Source organism: Diabrotica virgifera, chromosome 3 (genome assembly GCF_917563875.1).
Source record: "Diabrotica virgifera virgifera chromosome 3, PGI_DIABVI_V3a".
Lineage (NCBI taxonomy): Eukaryota > Metazoa > Arthropoda > Insecta > Coleoptera > Chrysomelidae > Diabrotica > Diabrotica virgifera.
In genome coordinates, this window is record NC_065445.1 from 148,133,935 (window position 1) to 148,153,909 (window position 19,975).

The 19,975-nt window shown below is 32.9% G+C and overlaps 1 protein-coding gene across 3 annotated transcripts in view; it reads right to left on the minus strand.

Annotated features, from left to right (window-relative positions):
* The window catches only part of LOC114343993 (alpha-tocopherol transfer protein-like), a 391,725-nt gene that overhangs the window by 95,282 nt on the left and 276,468 nt on the right, over positions 1–19,975 (minus strand). The window contains exons 6-8 of one of the 3 annotated variants that reach the window (XR_007696808.1): positions 17,173–19,779; positions 16,920–17,114; positions 14,952–15,133 (exon numbers count right to left, since the gene is read on the minus strand). Coding sequence is in view for 1 of the 3 variants with exons in the window: in XM_050645579.1 (XP_050501536.1) it covers positions 8,371–8,374; positions 19,533–19,779 (251 nt within the window). In the remaining 2 variants the exon portion in view is untranslated. Of the gene's footprint in view, positions 1–2,273; positions 8,375–14,951; positions 15,134–16,919; positions 17,115–17,172; positions 19,780–19,975 lie in introns of those variants that run through there. The other 2 variants (XR_007696809.1, XM_050645579.1) reach the window with 2 other exon arrangements.

A 19,975-nucleotide genomic window follows, 5' to 3' on the forward strand; every position in this document is an offset into this window, starting at 1 on the left:
TGTTGTTGTTTTATTTAAATTCCAAAATTACCGCGCGCTTCGTATCTACGAGATCCGCGAAAAACTTAAGGTACCGACCGCGCATCTGCTTCGCGTTCCGCGAAAAATTAAGGTACCGATCGCACATCTGGTATCGCGCACCGATCGATCAGCGCTAGAACGCCGTCACGCGCCCCATCGGACGTCGTCACATCGGAAAGCGCCCTTTTGACACTATGCCGCCATGTTTTTTTGTATTCGTTATCTCCCGCCCATTCCAACGAGCCGTCGTACGTTTAAATCGGACCAATAGCAGCAGAGATACCATGTTTCTCTCTCTAACACACACACTTTCCTATATCAGCTGTGACATCACATACCTCTCTCTCTAACACACAGAATTCCCTATATCTGTAGTGACACCCGTTTAGATCATCTACTACCCTTCCATTGCAAAAATGGACTAAGACAGGGTGATGGACTATCGTGTCTCTTATTTAACCTGGCATTAGAAAAAGTAATTCGAGAGTCCCAAATTAATACGAATGGTACTATCTTTAACAAATCAGTACAAATTGTCCGATACGCAGATGACATAAACATCATAGGTAGATTTAAAGAATCTCTGACTGAAGCATTTCGGTCGTTAAGAGCATCTGCACAGAGAATGGGGCTAAATATAAATGTTCAAAAGACCAAATATATGTGTTGCACTAGGCCAAGCAACCCGACACCTACAAGAATAATAATTGACGACCTAGAACTAGAAGGTGTCGACACCTTCATATACTTAGCCTCGCTGCTAACTAAAGATAACCATGTCAGTGAAGAAATTAAAACCAGAATAGTGCTCGCCAATAAGTGCTACTATGGCTTAAAAAGACAGATGGCCTCAAAAATACCTAGAAAAATTAAATTGACTATCTACAAAACACTAATAAGACCAGTGCTAACATATGGCTCAGAAACTGGGTCACTTACTCAGAATGACCAAGAACTGCTCAAACGTTTTGAGCGAAAAATTTTGAGACGAATATATGGTGGCATAAAAGAACAAGGTTTGTGGCGCAGGCGTTAGAACTTTGAATTGTATAGAAATTTTGGAGAACCTGACGTTTAATTCATTAAGGTAGCACGCCTTAGATGGATAGGTCATGTAATCAGGCGAGAGGAAGATGCCATAGTCAGAAAAGTTTTTGATCGAAGAGGGCCGATAGGACAACGAGCAAGAGGAAGACCGAGACTTAGGTACCAAGACAACATAGAAACTGATTTAAAATCTATTGGAATTAGAGCATGGAGAAGAGTTGCCAGAGACAGGGGCGATTGGAGGATTGTTCTGAAGAAGGCTTTGGCTCATAAAGAGCTGTAACGCCACTGATGATGATGATAGATAAATACAAGGTATTTTTACTATTAACTAATATTATTAATTCATTATTAATTATTAATATACTGGTATATGTATCAATAAACGATAAGAAATATAATATGGGATTAAAGTGCGCATGCGTTAAAGTCGTGAACTAAAATCCACCGACAGTGTCCGCGAACGAACATAATGACACTGACACTACAAAAATTCCCCAAAATTGTCATATTTTGCCGCTACGGACGCTGGCATAGTTTCGTGTATCCCCACCATGGTCATGCACAGAGCGAATAGTAGATTCTTAACAATTTTTTTCTCTATTAGGAGGCCTTAAATCAGAAACTTACTCTAAAATCTCTACAAGATTAAAATAATAACGAAACAAAATTTCAACAGTTTCACAGTTTCTGTGCTTTCTCTTTTTAAAGCTCTTGTCATTTAATTAAAAAGATATACTTTTTCCTACTAATTCAACCTCACGTCATTAATGAGGATACTAATAATACATCACCTAACTGCCTACACTAAATTCAAAATCAAGATGCACTAGAAATGAACACACCAAGACACTTTAATGTTACAAGGAGCACTCCCAAATCATGATTTACAATGTACCTATATTATACATTTTAAATCATGGTTCCGTAGTGCTCCTCGTAATATTAAAGTGCCTTGGTTTGTTTATTTCCAGTGGATCTTGATTATGATTTTAGTATAGCCGTTGTAATTTTTGTAACCAAGTAATAACCAAAACTCAAACCAAAACACATTTGAATTTACTTTAAATAACACTAAAGTAGCTGTGAGGAATACAGATCCTTTAAATACGCTGATCAACTGATCACGATCACTTTAGTTGTGCCCACTACGGAGAGCAATGGATTGTATCCTCGCTTCAACCCTTGCTCCCTACTCCCTGGTATTTATATTCGTGAATTCTCGCATTTAAAATAATGTATTTATTTTACATAGCGATCGATAATATAGTTACAATCGCTATGTAAAATAAATAAATTATTTTAAATGCGAGAACTCACGAATATAAATCGGAGCAAGTGTCGGAGCGAGGATACAATCCATTGCTCTCCGTAGTGAGCAAACCCTTAGGGTGCATTCACTACTGAGACCAAAGGATGGTATCCTAGCCTAGAGCGTGGTATCGTACTCTTCATGTTCGTGAACTCTCGCATTGAAAATATTGCATTTATTTTACATGGCCATCGATAATATAGTTTCGATCGCCAGGTAAAATAAATACATTATTTTAAATGCGAGAATTCACGAATATGAAGAGTACGATACCATGCTCTAGGCTAGGATACCATCCTTTGGTCTCCGTAATGTACGCTTAAGAGACCTGGGTTAGTAATAGAGCTTTTCATTCACAGTAATTTGTTTCGAGCATCTGTCATGTGGATATACCGATGATACAAACCAAAGACGTATGACGTAGATATATTAATATTATGTGACGCATGACAGAAGCTCGAAACAAATGACAATCGATGAAAATCCCTCTTTAGGGTCTTGTGTCATTTGGAATTTCACTTATGGAAGTACAGACCACAGACTGCATTGTAATAATTACATAAATTGAAACTGTCAGTATCATTAATGTCTCAAAAGAGATTTAGTTAAACAAGCGTATTAAATCATAATAAAATTAAAGCAAAAAGAAAGGGTAAGGAAAGTGTCAGGAAGAACTGCCGAGGCGCCGAGGGCAAATCGGAGCATAAAAGAAATAGAAAGTTTTTATGAGGACATATACAACGTACTCATAATTGAGGCGCTCAGAGCAACAGTGACCTAACCCCGAAAATAAAGTTTTGAGATAAAAGGAATCTTTGTATTCGTATTTCCATTGTGCTTATGGGATGGCGCTACAAATTAGGTAGCGCCATTTAGCCAAATATAGAGGTAGGTTGTGTAGACCCTTGTTAATCCGAAGATATAATGTTGCTGCTTTTATTGATATATTAATCTAAAAATGCTCAATTTGTGGGTTAGGCCACTGTTGCTCTGAGCGCCTCAATTCTAGTTTCAACAATTTGCTATACAGTTGGAGAGCAAAGTCCAACCGGTCCCAAACCGGATTGTCCGAAACTGGTCGTGCTAGGTTGAATAAAATATATTATGAGTAAGTCTTAAATTTTATTTCTACCGTCCATTACCCAAAAAATATCAAAAATAATATCAAATGAAATCTGAATATAAAACATCGTCATGATACTAGAGAGAAAGAAGAAATAGAAAAATTGTGGAAATTTTTGAAATGATGAAACGTATTCACCAATTAAATAAATATCGATAGAAATAGAAAAACTACAAATAAACAACTATAGATTAAGTCTTCATGAAAAAATAAAAGAATGGGAAGAACATAGGAAGTTACAATCCTACATAAATATTAAATTCTCTTAAAAATAATTCATACTATTTCTACCCGAAATTAGAGGTAGATATTAGTGATAGGTAATTTGGCCTCCGTAGTGGTGTATCAGAGAAGATTTATTTGCACTCAATGTATGTATATACTCAAAGAAATTTAGAAATTACCTATAACAAAGAAAATTATGATGGGTTTGAAGGTTTAACACTTTGAACTTATAATAAAAATTCTATATCAACAAAAATCTGGATTACGTAAGATCCACACTGAAATCAGAAATTCGATCGAAAAAAGAGGAATCAAGAGGAGCCTTTTTAAAGCCGACGGAATTTCTGAGTAACCAAAGACTCAATCTTCAAATCCGATACCGGACGCTAAAATGTTAATTCACTCTATTCTTCTTTAAGGAGCTTGGATTGTTAATATTGAGTTAACGAGGAAGCTGTAAGCTTTTGAGATGTGGCTTTTTAGGAGAATTTTGAAAATATCATGGGCCGATCATATTACGAGTTGTATAGAAATTTTGGAGAACCTGACGTTGTACAATTCATTAAGGTAGCACGCCTTAGATGGATAGGTCATGTAATCAGGCGAGAGGAAGATGCCATAGTCAGAAAAGTCTTTGACCGAAGAGGGCCGATAGGACAACCAGCAAGAGGAAGATCGAGACTTATGTACCAAGATAACATAGAAACTGATTTAAAATCTATTGGAATTAGAGCACGGAGAAGAGTTGCCAGAGATAGAGGCGAATGGAGGATTGTTCTGAAGAAGGCTTTGGCTCATAAAGAGCTGTAACGCCACTGATGATGATGATGATCATATTACGAACAAAATTATGTTGAACAGAATGGGAAGAGACAGAGAACTGCTGACAGCAATTAATAGGGGAAAAACAGCATACTTGGGGCACATACTTACAAATGAAAATGATACATAAATAAATTTTTGCCGCTGAATATAAAGGGTAAAATTGAAGAAAAAAAGGAGAACTGGTAGACGACGAAGTTATCCTGGCTGAAAAACATTCGCGACTGGACCGGGTTAAACACACAGACGCTTTTACGAAAAGCAGGAGATATAGACGAATTTTCAATGGTTATAGCCAACCTTCATTAGTGGAGTAGGCACTAGAAGAAGGAGAAGAAATAAAAATCATGATTTGCTGTTTGCTGCTTTATTTTTCAATTTGGGATTTTGAGTTCTTCTATATATTTTTCAAAATTAGTCTCGTGTTTAGAATCCTTTGGATATGATCCAACCATCTCAGTCTTTGTGATTTTGTTATCTCTACGATATCCGGTTCTCCATACGTCTTCTCAAATTCTATATTTGATCCTTTTATCCACATTTCATTCCATAGATATCCTACAAATATTTTTCTGAGGGTTTTTCTTTATCGTAAATACTTTTCTATAATGCTATAGATCTTATCACTGTCATATATATTCTTATATTAGCCCTTCTAAATATGTTTTTATTCTTAATAACTTGTTTTTAGTAAATATACAAGGATTACCAGCCATAACTCTAGCTTGGTTTTTTTTCGTACATATTTGTTCTCCTGGTGAATGTCGCTCCTAGATACTGGAATGTTTGTAATTCTTCGAATTTATATTGTTTTCTTTTGTGATCATTATCAGGTATTATTTATTGTCTTTGTATGTTTTGTCGTTCTGTCGATTCTATATATTTGATCTTTTCTTTATTTATGTATGTCCCTTTCTTTCTCGGTTTCGCTGCTAGTGCTTTTAATGTATACTCGGAAGAAATGATAAAAAGTGTTTTGGAAAATGAAGGAGCTGACATAAAAGTCAAAGGTGTTTTGGTCAATAATACACAGGATACAGCTATAACCACTGAAAATGTAAAAGATCTTAGATTTTGGCAGGTCAAATATTAGAAGAGAGGAATAACATATTAAAAAGACGAACTTCGTGCGAATGTGTAAAAATCAATAATAATAAAACGTTTAATATTTAGGGACACTAAAAACAACTAGAGATAAGAACAAGAATAGAACTGGTAATTTTTTCACTAGTAATCACTTCTGAAGCGTTAATATTTTTGTCTATTCGCGGTGGGCAAGTACTTGGAAGGGAAACGAGAAACGATCGTGCGCGAGTCGCGGAGAAATATTGCAACTATCTTAAATAATTCATATTGTCAATTGAAATTGTCAAATTGACGTATATTTCATACCTTCTGTCATTGAAGCAGAAAAATTATATATTGCTCCACAATATTGATATGATATGCAATTATTATATAAAGGTAAATTTAATTAATTGTATTTTGAGTGCAGTACTGCATTTTAATAACTAATTTTATTTACTACATACAATTGTTCACGTTTTCATAACATAACCTGAATCTTATTTTTTCTTCTTACTATTTTTTTGGACTATGGCCTTGACAATTATCCAGTAACCAGGACTAATATAATTGGCCAGTATAATTAAAAGTGCGAATAAAAGTACAGAGCGTAGAAATAGGGGTCGCTTTGCCGAACTTGCACGGTCCCAATAGAAATAAAATGAAACAAACGTTCATATTTGGCTATTGAAATGTAATCAAATAAACGTTAATATTTGCCTATGAAATGAAACGTGTTAACTCCACTAGTAATAGCAGCTAAAAGTGTCTAGTCGCAACATAGGGGATAGTAAAACTAGTAAAACTAGTCGCAACATAGGGGGTCCCGTGGGCACTTTTAGGTCGCCGCAATTTGATGGTGGTATTATACGTATTTTTGGGTAGCTGAATCCAATGGAAGTGGTCTGGAAGCCCAAAATGTGGTGCGTTTAATTGTTATTAACAAATTATGGTAAAATTAGGTGTTTTTCAGGAATTATTAGAAGCCCAGTAACTAAATTGATAGTATTAAGGTCTTCTCTGGTGTATTTTTGGTCGCTGAATCGAATGCGACTAGTCGCTATTACTCAAAATGTGTCCTAATTTGGTAATAACAAAATAATTCTTTATTCGCCGAAAAGCTCGAAATTCGTTATCTACAGCAAGTTTGTAGTCTTTTTATAGTATTTTTATACGCAAAATCGATTGTCACTAGTCGTGATAGCTTAAACCACGTTCCGACTTTGTTATTAATAAATAATTGCAAGAATAATGGTTTATAGTACGTTTACTCACGGTTTTTGTTCTAAATTTTAAAAAACCACCTGGAATGACATGATGGCAAGCACGTAGCTAACATGTCAAACAAAACAAGTGATATTGTGCCGATGCGTGCTTTTACCCTGGAGGTGAGTTTCACCCCGTTTCGAGGGTGAAAAAAAAACCTTTAAAAGAAGTCCGGAATTGGATAAACTGATTAATTCTAAGCAACTTTTGTTCTATACAGTATATTCACCAAGTCAATATTCGAGTTATTTGCGAGTGAATATGTTCATTTTTCAACAAAAAAACAAAAATAACTCGAAAAGTATTGACTTAGTGAAAAAACTGTATACAGCAAAAGTTGCTTAGATAATAATCACTTTATCCACTTCCGGACTTATTTTAAAGGTTTCTTTTTTTACCCCTGAAAAGGGGTGAAACTCAACCCCCAGTGTAGAAGCAGACATCGGCACAATACCACTTGTTTTGCTTGACATGTTAGTTACGTGTATGCCAAATTTTATGTCAATCCAAGTGGTTTTTTAAAATCTAGAGCAAAGAGTTATTTTTGCAATAATTTATTAATAACAAAGTCGAAACGTGGTTTAAGCTATCACGACTAGTGACAATCGATTTAGCGTATAAAAATACTATGAAAAAGACTACAAACTTGCTGTAGATGCCGCATTTCGAGCTTTTTGGCGAATAAACAATTATTTTGTTATTAACAAAATAAGAACATATTTTGACTAATCGTGACTCGTCGCATTCGATTCAGCGACCAAAAATACACCAGAGAAGGCCTTAACACTATCAATTTATTTAGAGGGCTTCTAATATACCCTGAAAAACACCTAAATTTTCCATAATTTGTTAATAACAATTAAACGCACAACATTTGGGCTTCCAGACCACTTCCATTGGATTCAGCGACCCAAAAATCCTATAATACCGCCATCAAATCGCGGCGACCTAAAAGTGCCCACGGGACCCCCTATGTTGCGACTAGACTAACTGGGATACATTATTCAATGCTTATAAATACTATCAGTATACTTGGAATAACTTGGAATATACTTGGAATACAGTGCGTGTATAAATATATGGTGAACAACCAGTTTATCAATTAACCTAGGTAAAATTAATAACAGTATTTACATTTCAGAGAACATTAAATAATACATAGCTTTCAATTAAGTAACCTTGTTACCTACTTTGAAATTTCCAGCACATGTTGTTTTTACAAACGCCAATTAGTAAGATGTTAAAACAATTTTGAATTGTTCAAAACAAAGTTGAAAGAGTGACCAGAGTCTGTTCAAAAACTTCTGATTAACACTGGTTTTTTTTACATTAGGATTACGGCTAAGGAGAGGAAGAAGGCTTACAAATTGCAGTATACAGTTCCAACGGCCCCATATTTGATGATAGTTTCGTAATATTTGGGGACCTTCTGCTTCGATGATCATACGGTGTTGGTTTCTATAGGTGTGATATCTATGAATGCTGATTATTACCTGGAAAATATATTAAATAATAATGTGAAAAGCCACTTGCTGCTTCCGAAGAGTTTCCAGAAGTTTTTATGTATTTGATAAAATACTTAAAGAGTTGAAACAGAAAAACAATATTTAGAAAAAAAACTGTCAATTTATTGCATTACAGGATATCGTAAGAATAATGAAGAAAACATGAAAGTAGGAATTAACGAATTGAATACCAACTATGTGATACTGGAGAACATCGAAGAAGAAGAAGATACGAGATAGAGAAAGAGAGAGAAAAGGGTAGAAAAAATAACAAATAAAATTTTTTAAAGCACAGTATAAGGAATCTAGAATAACTAGTTGGGTCCCTGAATCTTTACCCGTGCGTCATCATTTAAAGCATACGAAATAAGTCGATGATAAATCGGAAATTGAAATTTACTAAATGCAACAGCAAGTCACTTACTGTCACTTGTTGTTGCGTTTAGTAAATTTCAATTTCCGACTTATCATCGACTTATTTCGTATGCTTTAAATGATGACGCACGGGTAAAGATTCAGGGACTCAACTGTATAAGCATAGAAAATAAGATTAGATTAGGATCCATATAAATAGGATAGAAAACAATCAAATAATAAAATTATGTGAGCAGGACAACTATATAAAAAACCCTCAAGATTGACAAAGGTTGTGAAAAGTGTTATGAAAACAGTAAACTTTACATAAACCAGAAACTAAAAAGAATTGGAACAGGGAACCCAGAGGAAAGTAGTAAAGGAAGAGATAGGAAAACTGTGAATATAATTTATATTTATATTAAATAGTTGTAAATAGTGTGTAATTAATTGTATAGTAACATGTATAGTGTAATATGCGATTGTAATATTGTAATATTATAATATGTAATGTGTAATATGTAAAATATGTATTTATTATACATAAAACTATCTACTTTAGTTTTATATCTATATTCCCTACCTGTATACTCTTGACACTGTATTTTAACAAAAGTTAATATACCTAATATATTATTAAAATACGGTACGCTAAAAAATAACAATACTGAAATGCGTATGCCTTAAATTTCTATGTGACATGCGAAGAAACGTATTGAATATCTTCAGGAAATCAGGTTCTCAGTTTTGCAGAAATCATTTTTATTGTGGAGTGCTATTTTCGGTCATACGGAAAAGGTCGCGAAAACGATTTAAGCTTACAATCAACAATGGTTTCAGAAGGACTGTGTAACCTGTTACATGTCCAGGAAGTCTCTTCGAATAATGGGCGATAATTTTGTTAGATCACCAGTCACCAGACCTAACGCCACTTGATGCGTACCTACATATGGGGAATGCTGAAGTGGGCAGACTGATCCATCATCTGACATTCTGGAAATGTGGACTAGAATTAAAGATTTTTTCGTACCAGAGGGCATCTTTAACATCTTTTTGCCGGTAACGTCGTCGTGAATAAAATGTTTGCCCGGCTATATATTAAATATAGGTACTAGATATATAAATAATCATGAACATTTCAATATTCATTTCAGTACTGTTTATTTTGCCGCATACTGTACTTGGAAACCTAGAAATGCATATACAAAATTATGGAAACTTAAAAGCCTATGTTTATACTTTGTAAACTGAAAGCTAACTAATATTCAAAGCTTAATCCAGCCAAAGTCTTTAGGGTACTCAGTATTTGAGTTATAGTTTTTTATCGGTGGAGGATAATCAATACATGCTTCCTAATTTTTTGTATTAAATATAATATATTTATTTATTATTTTTATCTAAATCATAATACTAATAGCGGAGCATATTATGCCAATCACAATAAGAAGAAGTAGGTCATTTAGCTTGATTTATACTTTTAAGTAGGGATTTAGTTAAGGGAATAGGAGCAAAATCTTGGTCCAATGCTATTTAAATGCATTAATTTTTTTCGAATTCTAAAAACTATAAGTAGGTATTTTTGAAAAATTTAAACGCAGAATGAAAGATAACATTATTACCAAGGGCCGAAAGTTCCTGAAAATTTATATAATATTTATTTTAATAAGTTACAGGGGTTAAACAAAAAAATTTAGTGTGATTTTTAATTTCAAATATTTCATTCAAAAGAAACTTCTTGTTTATTCGCAGGGACTTTCCGCCCTCGGTAATAATATAATCTTTCATTCTGCGTTTAAATTTTTCAAAAATATTTATTAGTAGCCTCAGGATTCGAAAAAAATTAATGCATTTAAATAGCATTGCACCAAGATTTTGCGTCTATCTCCTTAAAGTTAGTGTTCCTCCAATTTTAATAGTTTGTTCAATACACTCAGTAATTTTATTGAATTTTATTCCATTTTACTTAATTTTATTTTATTTTATATACTTTTATTTAATTATATATTATTATTTTATTTGATTTTAACCTTATCGTCTTATACCATAATTTCTGGAACCAGTAGTCGAGGAAATGAAGCTGTAAAAATGGCAAAACCTCGCAATTTTTTCGTCCAGCATCGATTTGTACAAAAATTTGGGATTAGGCTCATTTCATGCTCTAGTTCATTTTCTATATTGAGCCGTTGTACGCTTTTGGTTTTTTAAGGGTGAAAACGACCCCTAAAAAAACTACTTGTAAAAAATTATAAAACAACATTTTAAACTTTAATATTGTCAACATTTGGTTCTTATTAGTTACATAATGATTGTTTTATGCTTTAAGATATACTATCATAATATTTTAACCCTTAAAAACACCCTTGTTGGAGCTATATATAAAAAATTACTTATCCTAGAGGAATAATTTCGGCTTGCATCGATTTACAATAAAATTTGGGATTAGGATCATCTCACCCTGTACTTCATATTCTATAACATGCTCAAGGGCGTCGATTATTTTTAGGGGTGTAAATTACCCCTTGTCAAAAATTATATAAAAACATTGTAAACTTTAATATGGGTAAAATTTGGTTTTGATAGGCTAAAAATAATGATTGTTTTATGCTTTAGGATATAATATCATAATATTTCAACCCTCAAAAACCACCCTTAAGAACATTATAATTTTTATAAGTAGATAATTTAATAGATCTATACAGAAAAAAAGTAGAATTAAAGAATTACAAAAACATTTATTTACACAAAAATACGAACTTACAAATATGTAGAACTACAAATACACATTGTTTTTAAGTCATCTTCCAGTATACTACTACAGTTCTGTGGTATTATAAGTGCATTGAAAATGTTCCACAAGCGGACTATTCGAATATTTCGAAAAAAAAACGCGTTTTATAAACATAGCTCTTTCATTTTTGACGATAAAAAGTTTTTTCAAAAATGGTTTTGTAGGATTTTTGAAGAACTATAAGACTTTATAAATTAAATTCAGTTAGATCCCTTACTTTTTAATTGGGGTGGGTTTAAAGGGCTCGAATAAGGGGGTGTTTGCTCGTAAATAGAGGTTTTAAACAGCTATATCTAGCTAATTGTTTACTGTAATGAAAATCTATGCAAATATAATTTTAGATATTTAAAAAGTCTATAATTTAGTAGTCTATCACTTTTTTCGTATCTCCAGCATTTTCGGAGATATTTAGAAGTAAATCGTGAAAAATACGAAAGTGCAAAAAATTAATTTTTCTTTAAACTCCAATTTTTCTAAAATTTGGCCTTTTAAATAGGTAAAACTTTTTGGGTGTATTGACAATACAAATATACAAGGAATTAGAGAAAGGTGAAGACCAATTTTTAATTAGGAGGGTAGTTAGGGGGTTATTTTCACTGATTTTTTCGTAGAGAAAAGCAGGTACCGACATTTTTTTTATCATAAATCGCTCTATTTTCATGTTAGAAATTTTTTATTATTATTCTTTGAAAGGATTAATTGTATACTTAAAAATAGATAACTTAAGTTTTCCTCGAAAATGCAAAGTTTTCCCGTTATTTGGCTTTGAATATTTCAAATTATACATTTGACGAGAAAAGATAACATTTAACATGCCGTATCTCGGTTTGTATTGGTCTTAAAGATATTATAGGAAAAGAATTTAGTTTGTGCTACTAAAACATACAATTTTGTTATGTGCAATTTTTTTGATTAAATGCATATTTTTCGAGGTATTCTCAAAAAACCCTCTAAAAAGTCGATTTTTTCGACGAAAAACCGTTACTTTCAACCGCGAATAACTCGAAAAATATTAGTTTTACGAAGAAAATGTAAAAAACATTTTTTTCTTAGAATTACATTTTACATAGATTTACATGGTTAAAATGTAATAAAAAATTCCCACCCCCGAGATGGGGTGGCAACCACCCCCAAGGTTTTAGCGTACAGCGGCATGATATAGAAAATGATCCTTGGACTATTCCCTACCTTCTGTGAAAATTTCAAGTAAATCTATGCTGGACGAAAAAATTGCGAGCCAAAATGCTTCATTTCCTCGACTACAGTAGTGGGTAAAGTAGTTGACACAAAATTATACAAGAATCTACAGGTCGAGCAAGTCTCGTAAATTTCACGATTGCGAGCCACGCTTCACGCAACCGTGTTTGCGTACTTGTGTTTCGAGTTGCGTGGTCGCGCGCAATCGTACTTGAGACGCTGTGTCAGGTGAGGTGTTTGAAAATTTTGTAACTTGATTGCTTGATTCTGTGGTGTGAAGGTGGTTAAACTTTTGTTTTATTTTTTTTTTGTTTTTGTTGTTGCGAATATATCGCAGAAAGTTTTTAGATGAAGTAATTTTATGATGAAGATAACACAGAAAATACAAGAGGGCAGCATACTTTGCAAAACAACTTGTTACAATTTGAAATCAGCATTTTGTTAAGTTGTTGTCTTGCAGGTAAAAAAAGTGACTTTTTAAAAAAATTATATCTTGGAAACTAAAAATTATTTTTATTTATAATTGAAACATGTAAAAGTATACTACTCTCAAAAAAATTTCAGCCAAAAATATTCATTTTTGTAGAGTTGACTGCAATTTTTCGACAACAGCCCTTTTTTGCAGTGAGCAGCATAACAAGTCCAGTCTCATCTGAAATCAAAGTTTCTTGTAGTTTATACCTCTGGCTAGTGAATGAACAAAGGATTTTTTATTAGATGAGGTCATTTTTGTTTTATAAAAAAAACTACTTTAAAAATGAGAAAAATTGGGGTCAAAAATGTGTTTAAACTTATGTAAAATCTTCAAATTTCATTTTTTTTAAATTCCTTCGTTCATATTCTAGCCAGAGGTATAAACTACAAGAAACTTTTTAATTTCAGATGAGACTGGACTTAGTTATGCTGCCAACGCAAAAAAACTTAAACTCTACAAAAATGAATATTTTTGGCTGAAACTTTTTTTGAGACTACCTTAAGTACTATACTTTTACATGTTCCAATTATAAATAAAAATAAATTTTAGTTTTCGAGATATAATTTTTTTAAAAAGTCACTTTTTTTACCCACAAGACCTATGTAACCCCTTAAAAAATGTTTGGAAGAATATGTTTGATGGCCAAGATGCATACATATATTTAGAAGCAAAGTTCCTGATTTCTGTAGTATAATACGTAATACCGAAGAGGAAGTAGCCCTAAGCGCCGGACTCCACTTGCGATTTGTAGTTGTGAAGATTGAACACATTCTTTCAAATAGAAGTCAATCCATGATTATTTAGTCACAAATGGATTGACTTGTATTTGAAACAATGTGTTCAATCTCCCTGATTACAAATCGCAAGTGGAGTGCGGCGGTAATAACACCAAAATATTCCATATAGGTCCATAGAAGGTACACAGATATTGAAAGATTCCTGGAATATCCCCGAAAACATGTTCCCTGAACATCCCAGGAAAATCCTGTGTCAGCATTTTAAACATTACCTGAATGTCTTATTGGAACATTCCATGAATGTCCACAAATGTTCTCTGGACATTCAAAATATATTTTGTAGACATTCCCTGGATATACCAGAAATACAGTGATGACCGCTCTAATAACCGGCAAAATAGCACAAAAGATGTATTAAGTAGTGAGATAAAAAGACATGAAACTAGTCGAGCTGGGAAATTTAGCGATATTAACTTATACATTTAGATTGTATTGATTGTGTACCACCTTCAGACGTATCAGACGAGTTTGGAAACTACCACTGTCACAGTGACAGTTTTAGTTGACATACTCCTCCGATATGTGTAAAGGTGGGATCAATATAACGTAAATTTAAAGGTTAATTTCGCTAAATTTCCCAGCTCGACTAGTTTCATTTCTTTTTATCTCACAACTAAATATGTTGCCCATATTTTGCCGGTTATTAGGGCACTCATCACTGTACATCCTTGCTGATGTGACAATACCTCCTATCTGTTTTTTCATGAGTTTTGTATGAGAGATGGAAAAACATGTTTTAAGGTCACCTCCTGTGTTCATATGTAAGTTTTGACTTGTTTTGTAGTTCATAGATAGTTTAATTTACTACAAAACAAGTCAAAAAATATCATATGAAAACAGGAGGTGACCCTAAGACAAGTTTTTAGTCTCTCTTACAAAACTCATGAAAAAACAGATAGGATGTATTATTACATCACTGACGATATGTGGCCATACCAAATAATACATCCTTGATAAATATAAACATTTTTATTGAACAAAATCTTTTCATACATTTTTTCAATGCAATTTACTGATATTCCTAAATATTTCAAAAAGATGTGTCACATTTGCTTTGTAAACCTTTCTTTTGCCTTTCGTAGCCACATATTCCGTTTCCTTCATGGTTTTTTGTAGACCACTTCTCTCAGCTGATTCTAAAAAAAATAAAATAAATGGTAATTTTTCTATCCTTTACAATTAACAATCAGAAGAAATACTATTTACAGATAATGATATGCATAATAATAATAGGTTTGTTCTAGCATCAGTTTGAAACCATCAGCGAATAGTGGACCAGCGCGAGTAGAGGGGATCGCACTGGTGACTGTATTATGTTCTTTTACTGACCAACTGTTTGCTGATGGTTTTTGACTAGTTTGACTGTTTGCTAGAACAAACTTAATAATAATGAATATTTTGTATTTTGACAATGACATCTGATGTGGAAGTCAAAACATTAATAAAATTATTTTTTCAAGTTAACTTTCACATGCGCGTCTTAAAATTGTACTTTTAATACTTATATCATAAATAACTATTAAAACTATCTTAAGAGGAAACAGTATCGATCAACAGGTAGCGAAAATGTGTTCCAAGATTGCGGCTGTAATTTTGAATATTTTTTCAAGATATTTGGCACACATATTCGTAATATAATAAAGAATGGCGGTACAGAGCCCAATTTGAAAAATATATTAATATGTGGAAATTACTTTGTAATTAAATACAATATAAAAAAACGAGCTTGTACCGCCATTAAGAAGAACAAAAAAATACACTTTTTTTAAATACAACTTTTTTATCCGATTTTGTGTTATTTTGGAACTACTAAAATTTTTTATTTCATTGGTAGTTCCAAAATTACACAAAATCTAGGCATTGGATAAAAAAGTTTATTTGAAGAAAGTGTATTTTTTTGTTCTTCTTAATGGCGGTACAGGCTCGTTTTTTAAATATCGTATAATTACAGAGTAATTTCCACATATTAATATATTTTTCAAATTGGGCTCTGTACCGCCATTCTTTATTATTTTACGAATACATGTGCCAAATGCCTCGAAAAAATATTCAAAATTACAGTGACAATCTTGGAACACGTTTTGGCTACCTGTTTATCGCTACTGTATTACCTTAAAACATTGTAATTTGCTAAACCAGTATATTTTACTCTACTACTACTCTACTAGCTACCTCATTTTCCACTGTTTCTAAAGACTTGTTTACATGGGTAGAGTTTTGAGGAGAGTAGAGTAGTGGTAGTACTCTACCAAAAATGGCTTGATACCATTCACATGAGGAGAGTACAAGTATAGTACTGATGCTAGTATAGTGAAACCGATTTTTGTATTTTTAAACACTCTTGATTATAAGTGCACCTTAAATTCTTAATTTTTTGCTGAAGCTCGTTTACTCCAAAGCCCCCTTTGCCATTCTTTCGACGATTTCATCCTCCGCAGCTTGCTGCAAACTTTTATTTCTGTAGTATACACTACCTAAATTCCATAAACACTGGCATTCGCCGTATTATAGCTCTACAAGTTTTAAAGTTTCATCTTGGGTGAACTTCATTTTCACTATTTACACAAAACACAATTCCAGCCAGAATGACAGCACCTCCATGTACTCTCCTACCTACTCTATTCTGCCATAATTGAGCGTGTTCCATGGGTAGAGTGTGCAGCTGAGTAGACATTTTGGCAGTAGTGGTGGTCATAGAGTAGTTACTTTGCCATAGGTTGCTAGTCACTCTACTTTAACTCCAACTATACACTCTACCAGCTATTCTACTGTGCTGAGCATTTTTACAGGTAGAGTTACTCTACTCTATCAAGTACTTGCATCATTACTCTACCCGTGTAAACAAGTCTTAAATCTACTGAATGAAAATCTACTTAATCTTAATCTACTCTTAATGAAAAATGTCTAAAATAATTTACCCACCTAGTATTATTGTAGAATTTAAGACAGTCCAGTGCCTTATAAATAATTTCAATATGAATATTTTTCCCTTTAATTCTCCTTTGATACCACTCCATTTTAGAGTTTGGGGAACTTATTTCATTGTGTTTATAGACCATATTTATTGAAGGAACCCAATCTGGAGATTGTTATTATCGATTAAGTCGGCTGGTTTTCCTATAAGATTAAAATGTTAACATCTTCAAAAATCATTACTGTTGCAATTGTAACTTACCAGATATAAAATGATTACAGCAGACAGGACAGGAAAATTTTCATTTCGCTAGTAAAACCTGTACATTGTATTGCATTTAACCATTGTTGTCTCTCAGATACCTTATTTAGTTCAGTTTAAAAGTGAACTTTATCTTGCATTTAACTATCACAATTACTTTGCATTTCACACTTCAAAACACAACACCAATGAAGCATATTATCTTTCTAAATTAATACTTTCAGAGAAAATGTTAAATTAATCTTTGTACAACACAAAATTACAAAGAAATACAACTAAAATTATCTAAAACTCATTAAGAACAGATAGAATAAGATTTATCTTTTACACCCAGTAGCCATATTGATTTAATTTTGAAAACGATTATATTTAAATTTGGTAAATATAACTCCGCACGACCACGCAACTCGAAACACAAGTACGCAAACACGGTTGCGTGAAGCGTGGCTCGCAATCGTGAAATTTACGAGACTTGCTCGACCTGTAGATTCTTGTCAAAATTATAGTTCCTATTCATTTATCTAACTAAGTGATAAATGTACACTATATAAATATATAGTGCAGTCACTGAAGGTTTTCACCTCCGATTTCATTGAACCTCCATCAAGTTTCATGAAAATTAGTGAATAATTAGAGGATACCTCAAGGAACAAAGGTGACATGATACCAACTTGCGCTTTTACCCTGGGGGTGGATGCCACCCCTTTCCGGGGGTGAAAATTATTTTATTAAAAATAATACCATAAGTTGATATAGCGACAAATTCTAAGCAAAATTTGCTATATAAATTTATTAATATAAATCAATACTTTTGATTTATTATATATCAAAAATTTTATTTTTTCGTAAAAAAATGCAAATTATATTAAAGTGGTTTTTCACATATAACTCAAAACTATAAGCTTTTACAAAAAAAGTTATTACCGAAATTGAAGATAATAAAAAAATAAATACACTCCTCACTTATGGAACTACACTCATGTCAATTCAAAGTGAGTTATGAGCAATTGAATGTATATTTTTTTCGACAAGTACTCAAATCTAAGTATTCAAGCTTAAATAACGGGAAAACGCTGCATTTTATAAAATATACCTGTTAAACACTTGTCAAGTACTTAGGAATACCTATCAAATGAGCTCCAGAGGAAAATAATAGCATCAAAATTAAGCAAATTATGATGAAAATAAGAGGACCCTTTGGATTTTTTTAGGAAAAAGTGAAAAATCAAACATACGTTATTTCCACAAAAATTAAAATTTATATAGTACTCCTTACAGGAATGTCTTTATATTAGTCTTGATTTCAACTGTCATGACTAGTTAAGAAGCTTACGTCCGGTTATTTCCTCCCTCCAAATTGCACTATTATAGGTATAACCGTTTAAAAGATACGAGGGGGGGTACGGACTTTTGACTAGCACTGTATAAAAATGTTGCATAGCATTTGTCCCTCTATCGAATTCTGGGGTTATTTTTAATAAAATAAATTTCACCCCCAAAAAGGGGTGACCGCAGAGTTAAAGGGCAAGTTAGCACCATGTCCCCTTTGTTCCTTGAAATATCATCGAACCACTCACCAATTTTCATGAAAATTGATGGAGGTTCAACGAAATCGGAGGTAGTAGCTCATATCCACCTTCAGTGACTGCACTAATGGAAGAAAATCTATTTTTCTCTATATATTTGACACTTTTTTTATGAATAAAATATCAACGAAAACGAATTTCATGACTAACATATGATAAAAAGATTTGATTACACATCCAACAAACTTTTAGGAAGCAGTAAACAGAATACAACAACTACTAATGATAATCGATAACCTTCTAACTAGGCAGAACATAGTATGTATAGATATGCGCGCTGCGCACTTCGCGCCGTGTGTGCGCCGTGCGTTATTGGCGCCGACAGAAATTGGATCGTATGCGCACTGTTTGTGTGCCACTTGAAAACACCTAACGCGTACTGATCTAACGAACCCGCCACGAACGCGTACCGCATACACGGCGCGCATATCTATACGTACCTTAAGGAAAACAAAGAATATTCCAACATTTTAATTTAGACGTACTTAATTCAAAACTATCATGAAATTACTTTTTTACTTTATTTTTTGGCATGTTTGGCAACCAATCTAAATATAACAAAAATTAGACTGTTTTTTCAGTTAAAAAAATTCCTATATTTTTTAAATATTTTCCCGACAAAGAAACGTTATATGGTTGTGGCAACTTAAAATTAAATAGCTGAATGATGACGAAAAATCGGTTTAGTAGGAAAAATTCTTTAGATATAAGTAAAAAAACACCACAAAATTACAATACACTAACTACACTTAATCAAATGAGTTTCATTCATACCGCAAATTTTTTATAATATTCTTTTCGTTGAGTTCTTCTTTGTTGCCGAAGAAAGGCAATCCCCACCAAGAGGACTTCTTCTGATTTCTTTTGTTTTCATTGGTTTTTAAGGTTTCGTTTTCGAGGAGCCACGGTCGGTATTTTTCCCATAAGTGCTCCGTAACTTGGTCTAATTCTTCCATGGAAGATGTTTCACCGCCATATTCCTTTGGCATTATTTCCAAAGGAAGACCTTCAGGGATGTTTCCTAAAATAGCAGGTAATGTATTATTTCTGATTTTTAAGGATCAAAAGTTTCATAGTTTACAAAAATGCTAATAAAAGTAAACGAATATATAAAGTAAGACAATCATTCAATAAGTCCTTCGCCTAATGTACAGTGAGGACGTTTGAGTTGGAATAAATTCATCAGGTCGATTTTTAGTTTTAAATTATAATTTTTT